Below are 19,507 nucleotides of genomic sequence, written 5' to 3' on the forward strand. Positions count from 1 at the left end.
TCACTGACACACACACACACTGACACACACACACACACTGACACACACACACACACACACACACACACACACACACACACACACAGACACACACAGAGTGAAGACACTAGCGGATCACTGACACACACACACTGACACACACACACACACACACTGACACACACAGAGTGAAGACACTAGCAGATCACTGACACACACACACACTGACACACACACACTGACACACACAGAGTGAAGACACTAGCGGATCACTGACAGACTGTAATACAAACTGATGAGGCTTTTAATAAAATGTTAAAAACAGCAATTTGATTAAAATAATATTTGAACTACATCATTGCATAATTATTATTATCACTAGAAATAATAATTGTTAAATGTGTTTATTATTAATAATAATAATAGTAATAATAATAATAATGTTTTCTTATTATTGTTATAAAATACATAATTTAATAATTATTAAATAAATATAACAATATAGTACAATCATTTTATATAATAAATAATATTATAACTATAATAAAAAAATGATAACCAATAATTTATTGTTATTATTTGTGTAATTATAATTAAATGATAAAAACAACATTTTTTATTATTATTATTATTATTATTATTATTAAATATATAATGATAATAATAATAATAATATATAAATAAATAATAAAAACAACAACAATAATATTCTTGTTATTATTATTAAATTATATATATTTAATAATAATAATCCTTGTAATTATTATTATTATTTTATTTATTGTAATTATAATATTATTTATAATATTAAGGTTTTTAGCGCAATTTTCCACCGGACAAATTGCGCTTGTTAACTCATGATTTCTGTTCTGTGCGTCTATGCGCACCAATCTTGCACTTCTATCTACTCCTCAACCAGACCACCTAGAGACTTCGGGTTTTCGGCATTATGTTAAGGAAGGTCTAATCTCGGGAACGCACAAAAAAAATCCAGGAAAAGATTTACTATCTCTTAGTGTTGTGATCCCATGAGGTGAGAAAATTGCGCTAAAACACTCACCGAGTTTTTATTACTTGTTTTCTTGACGCTACTTTATAGCTTGAATGGAAGTCTGTCCACTGAGAATCCAATACTGGATTTATTTAATTAAACTATATAACTTTAACCAAATATCCTGCAGTATTTATTCAGCTGTATTAATCAGCTTCAAACTCATTTCAGTAAATGTATTTGAAACAGCTTCTATGTGATGTTGCGACACGACTGCACTAGATCACAGAACAACACTGTTTAACTCTTTATAATACACTGATATCAAACTTGATTTATTCTGATCTGCATTTGACAACTTATATAATCATGAACTCTCATCATGATGATGTTCCCAGGAATTTCTCGAGCTCAACACACGTTAACTGCTCCGTCGGGATTTATTAATTTCTCTCATTTGCACATTGAACATGAATTTGACATTTTTGGACATGGACACTGACATGCATAAAGTCCGCTGTGTAACACTGTACCAGTTAAACTCAATCTCGATCATTACCTGGCGGCCACGACCACAGACTGCCGCTGTCCGAACAGAGTGAATGAATGCGGGACGCCCCACTCGTCCTCACTTTCACGGATCTACACAAACACATCAAGATGAAAGAGGAACACAGTGGTTAGTCACATGCTGACCTTGTGGACGAATCTTAAAGGGTTAGTTCACCCAAAAATGAAAGTTCTGTCAGTAATTACTCTCCCTCATGTTGTTCCAACCCCGTAAGACTTTCGTTCATCTTCAGAACACAAATTAAGATATTTCTGATGAAATCTGAGAGCTGGCTCACTCCTCCATAGGCTTCTATGGGATCGAAACTTGCCGGCCCAGAAAAGTTAGTAAAGACATCGTTAAAATAGTCCAAGTGACTACAGTGGCTCAGCCTTAAGTTCATCAAACGACGAGAATACTTTTAGTGTGCAAAACAAACAAAAATAACGACTTTATTCAACTATTGATTTTCTTCTGTGTGTCTCTGAGTGAGTTCACGTAGTGTAACAGCGCAGCGCTTCTGGGTTGTACATCAGAACGGAGGCTCACTATTGGCCGACGCTGGTCATGTGTGTGATGCGTGGCCAATAGTGAGCCTCCGTTCTGACGTACAACTAAGGCCCACACAGAAGAAAATGAATAGTTGAATAAAGTAGTTATTTTTGGTTTGTTTTGCGCACAAAAAGTATTCTCGTCGCTTGATAAACTTAAGGTTGAGCCACTGTAGTCACTTGGACTATTTTAACGATGTCTTTACTAACTTTTCTGGGATGGCAGATCTCGATTACAGAGAAGCCAATGGAGGAGTGAGACAGCTCTCAGATTTCATCAGAAATATCTTAATTTGTGTTCTGAAGATGAACGAAAGTCTTATGGGGTTGGAACAACATGAGGGAGAGTAATTACTGACAGAATTTACATTTTTGGGTGAACTATTCCTTTAAGTCAGAGGAACATGAAGGGATCTTGTCATTGAGGTTATTTTGGGCCCCGATTCTCCTGTACCGAGGTCTGGAAGACAAGCGTTCATTATTCTTCCATTAAAAATTCATCAAGACATCTGAATGCTGCGTGTTTCTGGATAATTGACCCTTCGCAGGGAGTTTTGATTGACAGGCGATCTGACCAATCATAATCCGCCATTTTTGTCCAACAAAGCAGTGAGGAGAGTTAGTAGATTAACGTTGGAGGATTTGAACTTGAAAAGCAGTGTGTACTGAAGCCTTTCTGCGGTTAAAACAACATTCCTTCTAATGTTCATTCATGTTTATTTGATGCTATAAATGAACTAGAAGGAAGAGATGATCGGTTCACGAGCAGCTTTAACTGAGGCGATCTGTCAGACACATTAAAGAGACACAAAACGGTATTTATTGTTTAAATTTCTTTAAAAAAATGACCAAATTTGAAAATAGTTTCATATCAAAAGTACCCTGGTCTGTCCTGTCTGTCAGTGTGTTGTCAGTGTCCTCTCTCCTCCGCGATGTGTGTTTCACTGTGTGAGAACATGGTGTGGCGTGAGAGGGGCGTGGCTTGTCGGACATAGCAACAGTAACTAAAGGGGGCGGGTCTTTGCGAACGGTCAATTACATTTACATACAATACGCAATTTACTGAGACGCACTGGAGCTGCAGAACAATAGATCTCCTGTCTGTGTGAATATAGAGACGGAGGCAGCGGGAATACGTCCAAAACAACAGAGGGAATATTGTGCTGTTCACTCAGTTGAGTACTGAACGTTAAAGTCACTCTATATGGAGCAGAATTAATCAAAAAATACCCACCGTCATGCCATACAGAGGAAGCTGGCCGTGAACTTTGAACTGATTAGATGCCGTCATCCCGCGACTCGTGTACATCAGAACATCATTGAACTGCAAACAATTTCAAGATGTGAAAGGAAAACATTAGGATTTGTTATTTTATCTCTCGTAAAGCCATCAAGAAAGATGATTCACTTCAGCTAGGAGTCTAAGGCACTTGAATATCATTAAATATTGAAGAATATCATGGTATTACTATAGTAGAGGTCCAAAAAACATGGTAATATCATGGATAAATAAAATCAACACCTATAAAATAAAAATAACATAATCATTTAATATAATGAATAATATTATAACTATAATACATACTATTATAACAAGAACAAATTATGACAATATAATATATAATTATATAATTATATATAATATATAATTAAATAATAATTAAAACAACAACAATATTATTATTAGTGTTACTATTATAATTAAATATATAATATACAAATAAATAATAATATTCTTGTTATAATATAAATAATAATATTCTTTTTGTTTTTGTTATTATTATACAATTTTATATTAGTTTATAATAATATTAATAATCATGTAATTATTATTATTATTATTAATAATAATAAAATAAAAATATATAAAACAAAATTAAATTAAATTAATTAAAAATATAAAAGAATCCAAAAATAAAATAATTAAAAATAAAACAAATAATAAAACAAAACAAATTACACAAATTATAGAATAAAAAAACAATAAATTATTAAATAAAACAAACAACATTTAAAAAAAATAAAACATTAATAAAAAAAATAACAGTTAAAACATAAATAAATGATCAAATAAAGAATTCATAAAAAAATATAAATCAAAATGAATTAAAATTAAAATATCAAAACAAAAAATAATATAAAACGGTAACATTCAGGTACCTTCGTACTATTCACTGTACGTATATAGTCAGTATATATTCAGAATAAAATACCAGCACAGTACTTTTATTAAGAGATGCCACAAAGTCTGAATAGGTTGTAATAACTAATTAACTAACTAACTAACAGACGTCTAGTATTATCTGACTAGTGTATGAGAGTGAGCGACTCTTACCAGGAAGAACATCCTCTGCTGAAGACCTTTTCCAGAGAGTTTGCTGAGACAACCGAGCCTGATAAACTCCTGCCAGAACAACAGACACAAGCAGGTCAACGAGAGAGAGAGACTAAAACACGCTCACATTATATATATATATATATATATATATATATATATATCAGTATATCAGTATGTATATCAGATCAGAACAGTCCTTAACTACTTTTAAATAATCTCCTAAAACCTATTTCTTTTCCTTGGCTTACAATTCACTGCGAGCTTCTGCCATAAATGTGTGTTTTGCCCTGTGTTTCTTCATTTTCTATGTTGTTCAGCACTTTTTTAAACGTGCTATATAAATAAAACTTGAAACTTGATTTCAAGAACTGACCCGTCCAGGAACGGCGAGACTGTCGACGCCAACGAGGTCCTTCTTGAGCTCCAGAAGTTTCTGGAAGTTCTCCATCTTAATGAGGGTGCCGTGAAGCTGCACAACCATCTCAGAAATATCAGCAAGCGCAGCTGGAACAGACAAAAGTCACGATTAGAAGGAAGTCTTGGACACCTGACGGCAGGGCTCGACATTAGCGACTGTCCGCTTGTCTGGGACAAGTGGATTTTTTGAAGGGACAACGAATTTTTGAGTCAAAGATTCAATGACCCATTCATAAACAAATGCCTCATTCTTGAATGAATGAGTCGTTTGATCGAATCGTTTGAATGAATGATTCAATGACTCGCTCATTAAGACAGTCCCCTGCCGCCACCTACTGGTGGTTTAGTGTTATGCTTAAAAGTATCATTCTTTCCAACATTTCTTATTTGTATATTCAAAAATATTTAAAACAATCTCATACCATTATTTAATGCAGTTGTAATTTTTTTTAGTGTGTCTATTATTCTAATTAAATTTATTGATCAAATTTAGGAATTTGAAATGAAAGATGAAGCATACATTTAATAAGATTAGGGGGGGAAAGTGCAGATATAACAATATGCAGATTTAATAAATATATATATATATATATATATATATATATATATATATATATATATATATATATATATATATATATAAATAAGCTAATTGAACACTGATGAGAATATTGAGACAATTGGGGGTTTTTTTCTGGACAAGTGAATGACAAATTTACTTGTCTGAAGGACAAAAAAGAAAAGTCTTAATGTGGAGCCCTGCTGACGGCGTGAAAGCGTCGGGTCGCGCACCTCGCGAGTCTCTGAAGTCGTCGTGTGTCGGTGGATAGTGTTTGCAGAGGCGCTCCAGGATCTGCTTGTAGTGCATGAGACGGTGAAGCGGGCGAAGGAAGAAGATGTTGAGCGGCAGGTAACAGACTTTCTGAAGCTCAAAGTCTCGACACAAACTCTCCAGCTTTCGGGACGAGTGGCTCACTCTCTCCAGCTCCAGCAACGCCTCTGAATGCTTCTGAAGATGAGCCGTCAGCAGCTGAGGACACAGAGACAACCAGCTCAAACACCTGTGATGATGCTCAGATACTAATGCTACGATATTAACTAACACTATTCAAAACATTTCTGTTGAAGTCAATCATTTTATCCCTTAAAACTCATGTTTGATCACCAAAATGACATATTTAAAAGTTTTTTCCTTGAAAAAAAAAGGAAATAGCATGAATGTAACTCGACACCCTTGTCTCATTTAGTATACGCGTTCTATGAATATGCAAATGAGCCCCGCCTCCACTCACTCACAGGAGCTCAGAGATCCACACGTTGACGATCACATGTTGATCTGATTGGTTACAAGGTATTAACTAAAACTATTCAAAACATTTCTGTAAACTAAAATAAACCTGAAATTAAATCAAATCTAAATATTAGTTGAAAATTTGAAATGTTGACATGGCAATAAACTTTTGAAGTACTAAAATTATTGACTGTAAATAAATAAAAACTATAATTGAAAAAAAAGTAAAAATTAAACCTAAATAGCAATATAAAAAAAAAAAGATGAAATTACTTAAATTTTTTTTATTAAATTAACCTGAAAACTAAAAATATAAAAGCTAATTCAAAATATTAATAAAACTAAAATAGCACTGTTTCAAATTACCATCATACCATAGCCAAAAATACACTACTGAATGATGGTACTCCAAGAATACCAATATTATAGTATTCTTTGTAAATACCATGGTATCTGAACAGTACTCATACAGTCCTATGGTACAGTATATTGCAACGTATCTGATAAATATATAAACATATATACACACACATATACATTATATATATATATAGTGCTTATGTGGTTATACATACTGTATGTATATATGTGTGTATATATGTATATATATATATATATATATATATATATATATATATATATATATATATATATATATATATATATATATATATACATATACATATACATATACATATACATACATATATACATACATATATATACACACACAGATTTTTATATATATATATTAACATATATTAATAATATATATTAATGAAATGTGTTCATGTGCCTCAGTGCTTTCATTGTGTGACATACAAATGTTTGAAAACGTCACAAACTGCAATATAATATAATATAATAATACACATCATTCCATTGAGAAATTCAAGAGGGAAAAGCAAGATGCCCATTACGAATATCTCACTGATATGACAGAAAGACAGTCCCAGAGAGATGTAGATGTTCTGACCTTCAAACCCTGGATGTTCTTCAGCATGACGTCCCCGACGCGCTGGTAATCTCCTTTAATGTGAGCGTTGGATCTGCCTTCCCTGAGAACAATCAACACAAGCGTTTTATGACTGAAGCAAATGTTACTAAAACATGCTAAAATTCTACAGATATCCTAATGCTAATACCAAAACTTGGGATCAGTCACCACTGTCATTAAATCAGACAGAAATGAAGTTCAGTGCAGGTCTGAATGAGATTTAAAAGCTTTGTTGAAGTGAATAATGACTAAGATCTGTTCCTCACACTTCAGAAAACTTGGAATATAGTCTTATTGACATATTGATTATGATATTAAGGATTTTTGCTCTTGTTTGTGCTTGACCCCAGTCTCTGCTTACTTTCACTGAATAAGCATCTTGCACATTCTGCTAAACATCGACATTTGTGTTTGACAGAAGAGAGTAAGTCACACAGGTTTGAACACAATAAGGCTGAGTTTTAATTTTGGGTGAAGTAGTCCTTTAAAGTCCCCCTGTAGTCAATCATTTTATCACTTAAAACTCATCTTTGATCACCAAAATTATGTATTTAAATGTTTTTTACTTCGTGCCTTAAAATAGCTTGAATGTAACTGGCCTCATTTAGTATACGCGGTTCTATGAATATGCAAATGAGCCCCGCCTCCACTCACTCACTCAGCTCAGAGATCCACTGGTTGACGATCACACGTTGATCTGATTGGTTACAAGGTAGTTTGTGACGTCAGAAACACCAGCGATTTCAAAGCGTGTTTTTGAGACTGTCTTTGGTTCACTGCAGTTTTAAGGAGAAAATACTCAGCAATGCTGTCGACTTATGAATTTACACATGCTTTGTCTTAAAGCTTATTAAAAACACCACATAGACATATAAACAACATTAAAAACTGGATTTTCACCACAGGGAGACTTTAAGTCTTGACTCGAAGTGCTCATGTCCTCCAGTAGATGTCTCTGTTGTTCCTCACTGAACTCAACTCTTGCTGAACATCAGTGGACTCGCGTCATCTATCACACTGTCGAACCGTTCCCCTAAACCCTCACTGAGAGCCACCCAACACAAAAACCACGATTCATCATCCTGTCTTTGAACACCGGCCCAAACCGGCTCCCCACGGACCATGTTAAACGTTACAGGCGAGAGGAGAGTTGACTCGAGCTCCATCAGTTTCTGTCAGGACACATTATGCTGTCGGGTCAGAGATCACACACACTACAGGTTTGATCTGAACGGCCTGATGATCTTGAGCATTTCTAGGGACTTGCGCTCTAAAGAGATGAGATGACAAGTGTGTCTTATGACACGACATTGATTTGGCTGATATAGAAACAGATATTAATATAATATAGAAATATAACATATAGAAATACAGACACATAATATAAAACATATACTGTATGTATGTATGTATGCATGTATATGTATATGTATATGTATACATATACACACACACACACAAACAGAAATCATTCTAATATGCTGATGTATTATCAGTGTTGGATACAGTTGTGCTCGTGCTGCTTAGTATTTTTTTATAACCTGTGATACTTTTATCAGGATTCTTTGATGGGAAAAGAATAGCTTTTACAAAAGTTACAAAAGAATAAGTTACAAAAGAATAGCATTTATTTAAAATATAAATCTTATGTAACAATATAAAAGTTTGGGGTCGGTAATTTTTTGTCTTTCTTTAAATAAAAAAAAATAAAAAATACTTTTATTCTGCAAGCATGTGTTAAATTGATAAAATTGATAGTAAAGGTTTATTAAGTAAATAGAGTTCTGTTTTGAATAAATTCTGTTCTTTTGAACTTTTTATTCATCAGTGAATCCTGAAAAAAGTATCACAGGTTCCAAAAAAAAACTGTGTTCAACATTGATAATAATCAGAAATGGTCATTGAGCAGCAAATCAGCATATTAGAATGATTTCTGAAGGATCATGTGGAGTAATGATAGGGAAAATTCAGCTTTGAATCACAGGAATAAATTATATTTTAAAAGTATATTAAAATAAAAAAAAAACATTACTTTAAATTTTAATCATTTTTCACAATATTACTGTTTTTACTGTATTTTTGATCAAATAAATGCAGAGACTTCTTTCAAAAACATAAAAAAAAAAAAATGTTTCCAAATTTGTGACCGATACTTTTAATTTTAGTTTTTAATTCAATATTAATTCAAATATATATATGTGAATGATTTATATTTTCTAAAAAATATAATAAAAAAATGGACAATAGTAATTTGACTAATATAAACAATAAAAAACATAAATATTTATTTTCCAAATAATATTGATTTCTCTTTTCCAAGCTGGTCCAGGCTGATAAAACCTGGTGACTAGTTAATCTAGTTATGAAGCCTGGAGAGGGTCACCAGACCACCAGCATCAAACTATACAATATTATGACTAAAGGGTGTTGTTAGAAAAAAAAATGCAGCAGAAAATGTCTTTAAATAACAACAGGCTTCACTTTCTGTATGCAAAATACAATTGCCCATTTCATTCTTTCAATTTTGAAATGAAATACGGCCTGAGTGTGTTCTTGACAGGTGCACTGTAAAGTAAAGACAGGTATTTCAGCTAACTAGATTTAATAGAGCGTTTGACTCGCAGATGAAAAGGCACGTAATAGTGTATTAAACTAATGTGACAGATTGAGGTGTGTGTCTGTTATGGTTGGCGCAGATTGTACACATTCCTGACACCAATACAACACACACACACGCACACCTTTATCTGAAATACGCACCACTGAGCCAGTCGCTGCTCCACTTCTTTCAGGAAGGTCTCGTGGAATTTGTAAACCGGTTCGAAATTGGCAAATATGAGATTTCTCAAGGAATCCGGCATGGCTTCATCCTTCCCAATGGACTTCTGAAAGGACTGAAATCACATGAAAAGGAAGAGAAACATAAGAACAGCAAATATCAGCGATGCTTTCTTGCACCAAAAACCATTAAATCATTTTCCATTCTCTCCATTTCTCGAGACTTTTATATGTAAATAAGCTCTGCTAATGTTCATCAGGTCAAGACACTAAATAGTAGAGCTGCACGGTTCTGGATCAATTGTGAATAATTTCACGAAATCACGATTCTACTGCGATTCTAACTAAACAAATTAATGTAATTTACTAAAGGTTCTGACAAAATTCATTCCTGCAGTCTATTTAGAAAAAAATAATTACTCTGAATGATCAATTTAAAAAAAAAAAAAAAAATCAGTTTGAGTGAATGATTCAATAGTCGCGTTTCCATTACAGATTTGCGCAAAACTTTAGCGATTTTTTCTAAATGTCGACAAAAAACTATTGCGAAATGACGCCGTTTCCATTAACCGATGTTATGCGACTAAAACTTATTTTTTTCCTCTCGCGATCAGTAAAATCATTCCAAAAACCATGGCAACGGGCGTTGTTAGGTTTATGTACTATATCCCAGCCACTGCACTGCCATTATTATTAATGGAAGGAGATGTATGTGTGTTTTCCAAGCATTAATGGTAAGGAACGACCCTTATTATACTTGTGAGCGGCACATATGAAGAGTTTCTGGGTGTTTCTCCCTCAGTTCTGCTTCGAGGTCTTGATTGTGCCATTTATTTGAGGTTTAGAATCCATTATTCCTGTAATTATTTTGTCTTATATGAATTTAATAAAGAACTCTGTCTCGTATTCTGTCCAAACACACCGCGTCGTCTACGTCAGGTGACCTGTAAATGCGCAAAAACTGTTTCCATTGCAGTTTTGCAAAATATTTCTTTTTCGAATTGCCTGAAAAACCTCCTCATGCGAGCGTAAAAACTTTTTTTGCGATAAATGGGAGTTTTTGCAAAATTGCCGGGTTTCCATTGGGCGTATTTTCAATTCGCAATTTCAATTTGCGCAATTTGAAGGGTAATGGAAACGCGGCTAATGACTCACTCATATAGACTTCACTTGTTTCATTACAGGATGAATCAGCGTTTTCTGAACAAATCTCTTGAATGAATGATTCAATTACAAACATATTTTTAACAGTCACTTGTCGCCACCTACTGGTGTAATGAAGTAATTGATACAATCTTTATTGAAGCTTCAAGTTACTTTTCAAAAGGTCAACTTGTCATTTAGGAATCAGATTGTGTGGGTATCGCCATCTTTAAACAATTAATCATTAAAATGACTACTAAATGGCTGCTAAATAGGTGTTGACATGTAAATGTGAGCGGTCATATGTAAATGAGCCTCTTTTTCCACAAAATAATTTCACACACACAATGTTCTGGATGAGCGTCTAGTTCATCAAACTCTTATTCAAATTTTCATTCAAATGACCCTTCACAGTAATAGGAGGTCCACATCAATCCTTTGAAGCCTTTGTAGACATCTTCCATCATCATATAAAACATGAAATCACACACTATAAAACCATTTGACTACTTCATACAGATCCAAACATGAACAGATCAGCAGCTGTGGGCATTTCCCCAGACAAAGTGTGATGACTATCTCAAGCAGACTCTGATGTGACGACTGAAGAATCCCTGAATAAAGAGTCTTTGTCTCCTCGATCTACTGTTCTGGATACAGCAAGACGTCCATCAGGACTCCAGCACTAAATGTACTGTGATTCTATAGCATTTTGAATAACAGGCAACCACCAATCAACATGCTGAACACCCTCCCATCCGAGAAGGTGTTCAAACTGTTGAACAGATGCAGCTGTAATAACGTCAGCTTGTGGAAGTCTGGGATCCAAAGCCTCAGATCCACAAGCCAAGAGGAAATATTTATGAGACGTGTAAACGCGTCGCCCTGCTGCTTCTTTCCGCTACCTTGCAAGACATCAAAGAGACGCGTTACACCCCCGACGTACAGACGAGGAGGAAAACAGCAGAAGAACAATGACTAACTCCTTATCTTCAGTTCTCCAGTCAAGCCTTTCATTTGTAAATGGATAAAGACACAAAGTACGCTTAAACGTCCTGATTTAATTTATTTTGCTTTGTGTAAAAGGCCTCTAAAGGGACCTTTACAAAAACATATATATATACCGACTTTTGCATGCTCACGAGAAACTTTTGCATATGCACGAGAATTTTTTAAAACTTTTTGAATAGTTTCTCAAGCAAAAAGTTCCTTGTGAGCACACAATAGTTTCTTAGTGAGCATGAAACTAGTTTGTTGTACGCATGAGAAACTCTTGCATGCTCACAAGAAATTTTTTTAACTTTTTGAATGGTTTCTCACTCTCCAGAAAAACCCTGTAAACCACTGAAATCTCCCTAGCAACACCCTACCCAACACCTCAAACACCTTTGCAACTACCTAACAATCTAACAACTACCAGAAAACAAAGTTTAACAAATACTGGGAATGTTAGCAGCATTTATTTTTTCAGAAAATGCACAAATTTCCTCTGCATATGAAACTGGGGTAAGAGAAAGTGATTTAAAACTAATGCAAAACGTACATAACAGCATAAGTCACAGACAAATCCATTAGACTTTGAGGCATTTAATGACCACAAACATCCTGAACATGAGAGTGTTTTTACAATCTTACCACAGTGATGACCTCCAGATCCTTCAGATACGTCCTCTCTGTGGTCAGGAGCTCTTTGGCGATGAAGTACGCTTTATCGGTCGGGAACCTCTGTGAGCAGGAGAGAGGGAAAGAAAGAGAAATTAAATTAAAAAAAAAAAAGTTATAAGAGATATTTCCATTAGTGCTGTTAATAGTACTAATTAATCGCACATTTTTCTGTAATTTATCACCATTAATTGCACCTAGTAATACATTTTAATATATTTTTATGTTCACTGAATCTCCAAAATGATGTATATACTGTATATACAATATACGGTTACACTTTATTTTAAGGTGTCATTGTTACAGTGTAATTATATATTTAAGTACTGAGTAATATTAATTAACTACATGTACTTACTATAGGGTTAGGGTAGAAATAGAATTTGGTTGAGGGTTAGTTGCATGTAATTATGCATAATTTACTGTTATTACTATGGTAAGTACATGCAACGTATGTAAAAAGGACAGTGTAAAATAAAGTGTTACCCACTATACTGTAGGGCTGTCAGAAAAAAAGAAAAAAAACAGGTAAATTGCGTTCAATATTTTTAACGCGTAAAAAAAAATGCATCGCAAAATTAACATATTAATTTTGACATTTCTACATAGAGTTGACATGAAATCAAAATGATAGTTTGGTGGCTTTTATGATAATGTCCATTAGCTTCAAGGCCATATGCTAGTGTACTAAAATAAAAATGTAACTTTCAGCAAATATAAGCATTTCAAAAAACGATTAAATATATTTAAATATAAGCATCTTTCTCTTCTGATAAAAACAGAGCAGAAATGGGTCCAATAAAATGTTCTACAGAATGAAAAACCATGTGCCGTTAATGTGCGATAGCAAGTAGCAAATCACTAGACAAGATCTACGACAAAACCACATTTAATCCTCACTCAATTGCGTGAACACACACACACACACACGTCTCAAAGTAAAACTCACTGTTCACTGAGCCGCTCACTCCGCCGCTACATAATCTGCCCTAAATAAGACTGGAATTTAGGTTGAGTTTATCTAGGTCTCCTATTCTGAGACGTCCACAGAGACACTGGACCAAAACGCAGTGACACTTCTGATGAGAAAACACTTTTAAAGCAGTCTTTCCACTTCTCATCGTAACCTTAATTTGTCTAGAGCACCTTCAAATCAAGCACAGTGAAATATAAATGGGAAATTAGCCGAGGGTCCTAGAAATCGACTGCGGAGGAGATGATTGATGCTGTGTTTGTTCATGACCTACAATTAAGGAGGTTAAAAAGGCTGACAAAAACAATTACTGGGTCCAAATGTAACGTTTTGCCATAGAAGAGAGAATCTAACTGGGCTTAAGTATATATTAGCAAGAAAACGTGTGAAAACTAGTGGCAATATACTGGTCAGGCACATTTATCTGCCAATATTTGATGATTATGAGTGAATTTTGAAATAAATACTGAGTAAAATAAATCTCTCCTTTTAATTTCAGCAATTTTCTGCATGTGAATTGTTTTACACAGCCACATACAGTACCCTATTATAAAAGGGTATGCACACTTTTATAGCCATTGCGTAGGCTGTAATTTTTATTTTAGATGTGCAAAAGTTCTTGACATGATTTATCTTTGTTTCATTTTTTACATCACAAAAAACAGCTGTTTTAACAGGGGTGTAGTATTATATATAGCAGGGCTGGTTCAGGTGTGTTTAACAGGGGTTGATCCCTCCAGGATCAGGATTGGACACCCCTGGGATATCATTTATCACTATATTCCTGAAAACCCATCATCGGCGAGGACCAGAATATCCTTCTCACAACTGTCAACAATTTGACTTAAACCACATAATGTATAATTATACAGTAATCGTCCAAAGTGACCCACCAGAGTCAGTTTTTACTAGCACATGGTGCTAATCTCAAACACTATTCCCTCCCCAAAAGACAAACCTTCCTCCGAACCTCGTCCTCGTCGTCTGTGCGAACGAAGCCGGCGTCGGTCAGTAAGGGGCTGGTGAGAGGAGAAGGCTGACGTCCATCTGGACTCTGGCCGAGACTGAGACTCTGTTTCTGGCCGTTTACCATCACCCTGCCTGCAGACGGAGACTCGTTGTGCTGAGGGCTCTTGGAAACTGGACCTACAGGAGAACAGGCAGGTCATGCTAAAGCCTCGAAGCAACACAGACTTGGTCATCAAATAGCAATGGATTAGTAAGACTTACTGCACTTAGTAAATGTAATCGGTACAACATGTAAATGCAGTGAAACTACCCTGCTGAAAAAGAAGCCAAGCAAGCATTTAGACCACTAGAATTCTTCACTAGCAAGACTTCTTGGTCAAAGCTTGGCTTAGAGCGAACTGATCTTAATTTTACCAGTAAACTGCATGGCTGTGATGGTCCAGCCTAGCGTGCAAATTCATGCCAGTGTAAGCTGGTCTTTTCTGCAGGGTAGTTTTGACATTTTAATCCTTAACACTACTAGTGAAGATTCTGGATTTATCAAGATCATTGCCAAGGGGTGAAGCTGCACAACACATTGTGTTTAGAAATGGACCATTGCTGACAGCGCCACATCGGGAACCAGACATGAGTGAGTCACACTATCCCAGTCTGGGATTTCCGCCTGAGGACACTGCCGAGATACATAACACACTCCATGGGTGATGGGGAGGGGAACATGTTTAATCTTCAGACCACTACATTCACTACACAAGTACATTCACATACTTGCCCAACAACGTTTCGTGTCCCATGCCTTGGCACGAATGGGATGCGACATGCGAACCGGGACATTTCAAACGCACCGAGTGTCCACAGCGCAGCCATTATTGAGGAAATCTGCAAACTGGTGACAAAGGCCTCATGGTGGCACGCACACATGCGTCGTCAAACATGCAAAACACACAACTAGAACGACTACGGCTACTCTACCACAAGACAAGACACACGAGGGGGGCGCTAACATCTAAGGGGGGCCGTCAGGCATCGAAATGTAAACATCTGGAGTCCCGCTTCACAAGTACCAAGTTTTATTGCTACCAATACACATTCATTTACAATGTTAAAGTGTTCCAGAAATGAATAAGACAAGGGAAGAGTAATGAAAGGGGTTTGGAGTAGTAAAAAAAACCAACAGACATCAATCATACAGAACCTGTGAAGAGGCATCGAGAAAATGAACAACCTTGCAACTTTAGAAAGTCCATTTATATAAGTGCTACAGGATTGCAACAAAGAGGAATAGTTAAAAGGCTAACAGGTGTGAACTTTCCATTGCTTACCTGGTTATTAATTATTGTACAGTCTACGTCAGACGGTTTGTAAACACATACACTTATGGTTAATTGTTTTGCATATGTGCCACAGAGATAGCACTGTTAATTATGAGTATACAGTTACAATATATCACACAAATATATCTGGAACTTTTCGTATACCTCAGCAACGTACATTGCACACTGAAAAAATCAGGAGGAATCACAGGTTGAAAAAGAGTGAATCATTCAATACTCCTACGGTACTCTGATTAAACCTAAAAGAAAGTTAAATCACATTTTAGTGTAACTTGCAAAAAGCCAGAAATGCTACTTTGGTCACTGACAATGATAAATTACAGATCATTGGAAACGCTGGGAGAGTGAAGACTATATACATTCATACCGTATGTTCAACAGTGGCCTAAACTAACGCTTTCCAATAAATATCGACAATGCTTTCTTTTCATGTAACGGGCCCCAAAAAAATGCAGTGGTCCTGTAAATGGCTTCACACACACTTTCGTAAACTTTTCACTGACATAAGATTGCCATGCAAAAGTAAAGAATACTTCTCAAACAAAAAACAGGAAAAGTTTGCAATTGGAAAATAAGAAAAAATATATTTTTAAATCAATATATGATTCTTAGACAAGATTGTGAAACTTATACTATGCAAGTATGTGAGAGCAAATGCTTTCCCAAATGCATCAGAAGGCAATAAGCAAAAACCGAGAGAGCGAAAGTGCAAAAATGTCTGGATAAAAGGTCCTATTGAACATAAGTTGAAGGACATTTTGGATAGCTCTTGGACACCTTCCTAATCTTTTCAGACTTCACATGCTGAGCCTCAAAACAAGTTTCTCTGTCCAAATCTCGCCTACATCCATCTCCACTTCAAAAGACCACTGCATTTTAAGGGTCCCGTGTCAATGCCAAGTCTTTTACAACAGGACAGGGTGGTAAAATGCTGGAGACAAGGACAGGTTGACATGCTTCCAGGAGAGGGAAAAAAGACAAGGTGAGGCATTCCAGAGATACATGCTGGTAGAACAGTGCTGACATTGGGCAGGAGAAGTCTTAAAAGCAATGCAACCTGAGCACAGGTTAATATACTCAGAAACCGAGTGAACATCAAGCATTGCAAACACACCGCAGACAGATGACATTGATGAGGCGCGCCAGAGATACAGCAGTTTGTTTAGGCAAAAAGAAATTAAGCAGCAAAGCAAAACAAAATAATATGAGATCTTTACAATGTCGTTTTTCTTTTAAGGAGTGATGCATGCTGGGAAATAGGCAAGCAAACATGACAATGCCACCAGATCGGCACCCCAAGTACAAAGGTAAAGAACTTGGAGCTTCTACTAGTTCTAAAAAAAAACAAAAAAAACACTAACAAAGCTAGCATGATGACGTAACTGTTTACGTCTCGTCTACACAATCTCTTAGTTTATCTAATAAACCATACACCACCCAAGCAGTGTGATCTATTTATATGACTATACAAGCTTAGTTCAAGTTTTTACACAAGTTATCCATCAGAATATCGAAGTTGCAGCTGTAAACCAGCTAGCCTAGCTGTGACAGTCAAAGCTACACAATAGTGATATTACATATTGATATTGCATAACATTAGCTTCTATAAGCTATAGCTATGGCCAACAGAGAAGTATTTACAGATTAAGTAAAGGTATGGCATCTTTCAGTATTTTTGTAATTCTTTCATTCTACAAGACTGACAAAGTAGAAATATTTCCCAATATTAAACTTTTGGCAATACTCAATGACTAATCAACTGGTTAGCAGTAATATGGGTAACTTTTTTAGCAGTTCTAATCAGCTTTCATTCTCTACATTTACAGACATGGCACTTTGCAATAGGACCTTCAATTCCTCATCAATCTGAAGTTAATCTTCAAAGAGTAATAGTTACGAATTGTGCATATTTGAAATATTAAAGTATTTCCTTTAGGCAGAACACAGTCTTCTTCCTAAACCCTCCAAATCTTAAGAAAATACCATCATCGCTAATCTTGTTGATCTTGAAATGTGTATTACTTGCTCAACTAGTGCCACTAAATGTAATTACCAAACACTGCCTGTATCTGCCCAACAGATAGCCGTGCCCCAATTGGTTAATGCTATTTCAGGCCATACTATGCCCACTAGCGGCACAGAAACTACACAATGCACCTGTAGTGGCAAAATGGGTGTATAGTCAACCCTCAACCAGGCACACTTCATCTTCTCTAGCAGTTAAAGCATTGCGCCCCATCCTCATCATTGATGGGATAACCGTAGCCATCTTCTCCCTCTTGGCCCTCGTCCTCAAGTTGGAGACTGCCCAAGGAGAACTTGCTTCGGGGCATAGGGGAGGAATTGGCTGCCCCAGGGTTTCCATAGACTAGGGGTTGACTGTATGAGTTGCTGCCTGCATCTGACTCTGAATCACTAGACTCCGTTCCACTACTAGTGGAACCATCGATCATATGAACTGGGCCACTGTGGTCATTAGCACTCAGCCGGCTTCCATAGAGTCGCTGAACATTGCTGGACCGAGCTTGGCTAGGTGCTCCAAACCCATTAGCAGCAACACGCCGCTCTAAGGCGGCCATACGTTCAGCCCTCGAGACCACTGATCGCAGTTCATTGGCCGGGGTTGAGCTTAACTGGCTCAGAATCATGGGGTCAGTGTCGGAACGGTTGCGCATGCCGTTGTGGAGTTTCTGCAAGTGTGGGGATCGATTGACAATTGGGGAGTAACTCCCGTAATGTTGAGCCTCGCTCCCAGGTCGGCCATTGGTAAGGTAATGGCTACTGTCATCCCAACGGCGATGACCACTATAGCTGATCTGCTCTGGATGGTTCAGGGAGTTAGTTTTGTGAAAACTGCTCATCATCGGGCTACAGTTTGCACTTCGGGAACCAACTAAGCGACCGGAAGGTGAGACCAGACCACGTCTATCCATACCTTGAAACAACTCATCCACCAAGGTACTGCTCAGGGGTAGAGCACATGGTGATCCATTACCACAAAACGACCCATTAGACAATTGACTACCACTGAAGGTGTCTGAAATCTTCCCCAACCGATGGGTGGTCAAAGGAGACTCCCTAAATCTAGACTTGCTTGCCCCTAGTCCATTGTGCTGACCGTTTCCATAACCATTACTCTTGCTCGTTCTACCGCCAATTGGCTCAACCTCATCATTGTCATATGTGTGGGAGTGAGACCTGGTGACTAGGCCTTTGACCACATCATATTCGCTATCTATGTCACTGCAGTCGATGTAAGGTATCGAGGAGCTGCTACCCTTGGCAGCATGCGATGCTAGACCTGTGCTCAGATGCTCAGCCTGCTCCTTGGATGGGGATGGCTTTAATCGAGCATCTGCCTCATCATGGGTCCCGTTTCGGCATCCGTTGGTCTGTGAGGTTAGGCTTCCAGTGTAGCGCTGGAGAGACGGGTTTTCAACAGTCACTTGGGTGCGCCCAAGAGGTGAGTCCGCCTGGTGTCCTGAAGCACTGGCATTCCTCTGCAATATGTACAATGCAACGATTTGAGAAGGA

General features: G+C 36.6%; 1 protein-coding gene across 4 annotated transcripts in view; it reads right to left on the reverse strand.

The window, feature by feature from the left end:
- Positions 1 to 19,507, reverse strand: part of farp1 (FERM, RhoGEF (ARHGEF) and pleckstrin domain protein 1 (chondrocyte-derived)) — an 83,972-nt gene that overhangs the window by 10,783 nt on the left and 53,682 nt on the right. For 2 of the 4 annotated variants that reach the window (XM_084101874.1, XM_084101875.1), the window contains exons 13-22: positions 19,275 to 19,473; positions 14,641 to 14,816; positions 12,671 to 12,760; positions 9,875 to 10,008; positions 7,094 to 7,175; positions 5,619 to 5,856; positions 4,783 to 4,913; positions 4,407 to 4,475; positions 3,306 to 3,395; positions 1,530 to 1,612 (exon numbers count right to left, since the gene is read on the reverse strand). In XM_084101874.1, coding sequence (XP_083958000.1) covers positions 1,530 to 1,612; positions 3,306 to 3,395; positions 4,407 to 4,475; positions 4,783 to 4,913; positions 5,619 to 5,856; positions 7,094 to 7,175; positions 9,875 to 10,008; positions 12,671 to 12,760; positions 14,641 to 14,816; positions 19,275 to 19,473 — 1,292 coding nt within the window. Of the gene's footprint in view, positions 1 to 1,529; positions 1,613 to 3,305; positions 3,396 to 4,406; positions 4,476 to 4,782; positions 4,914 to 5,618; positions 5,857 to 7,093; positions 7,176 to 9,874; positions 10,009 to 12,670; positions 12,761 to 14,628; positions 14,817 to 19,274; positions 19,474 to 19,507 lie in introns of all 4 variants that reach the window. The other 2 variants (XM_084101872.1, XM_084101873.1) reach the window with 1 other exon arrangement.

This window comes from Abramis brama (genome assembly GCF_963993115.1).
Source record: "Abramis brama genome assembly, chromosome: 2".
In the NCBI taxonomy this organism is placed as follows: domain Eukaryota; kingdom Metazoa; phylum Chordata; class Actinopteri; order Cypriniformes; family Leuciscidae; genus Abramis; species Abramis brama.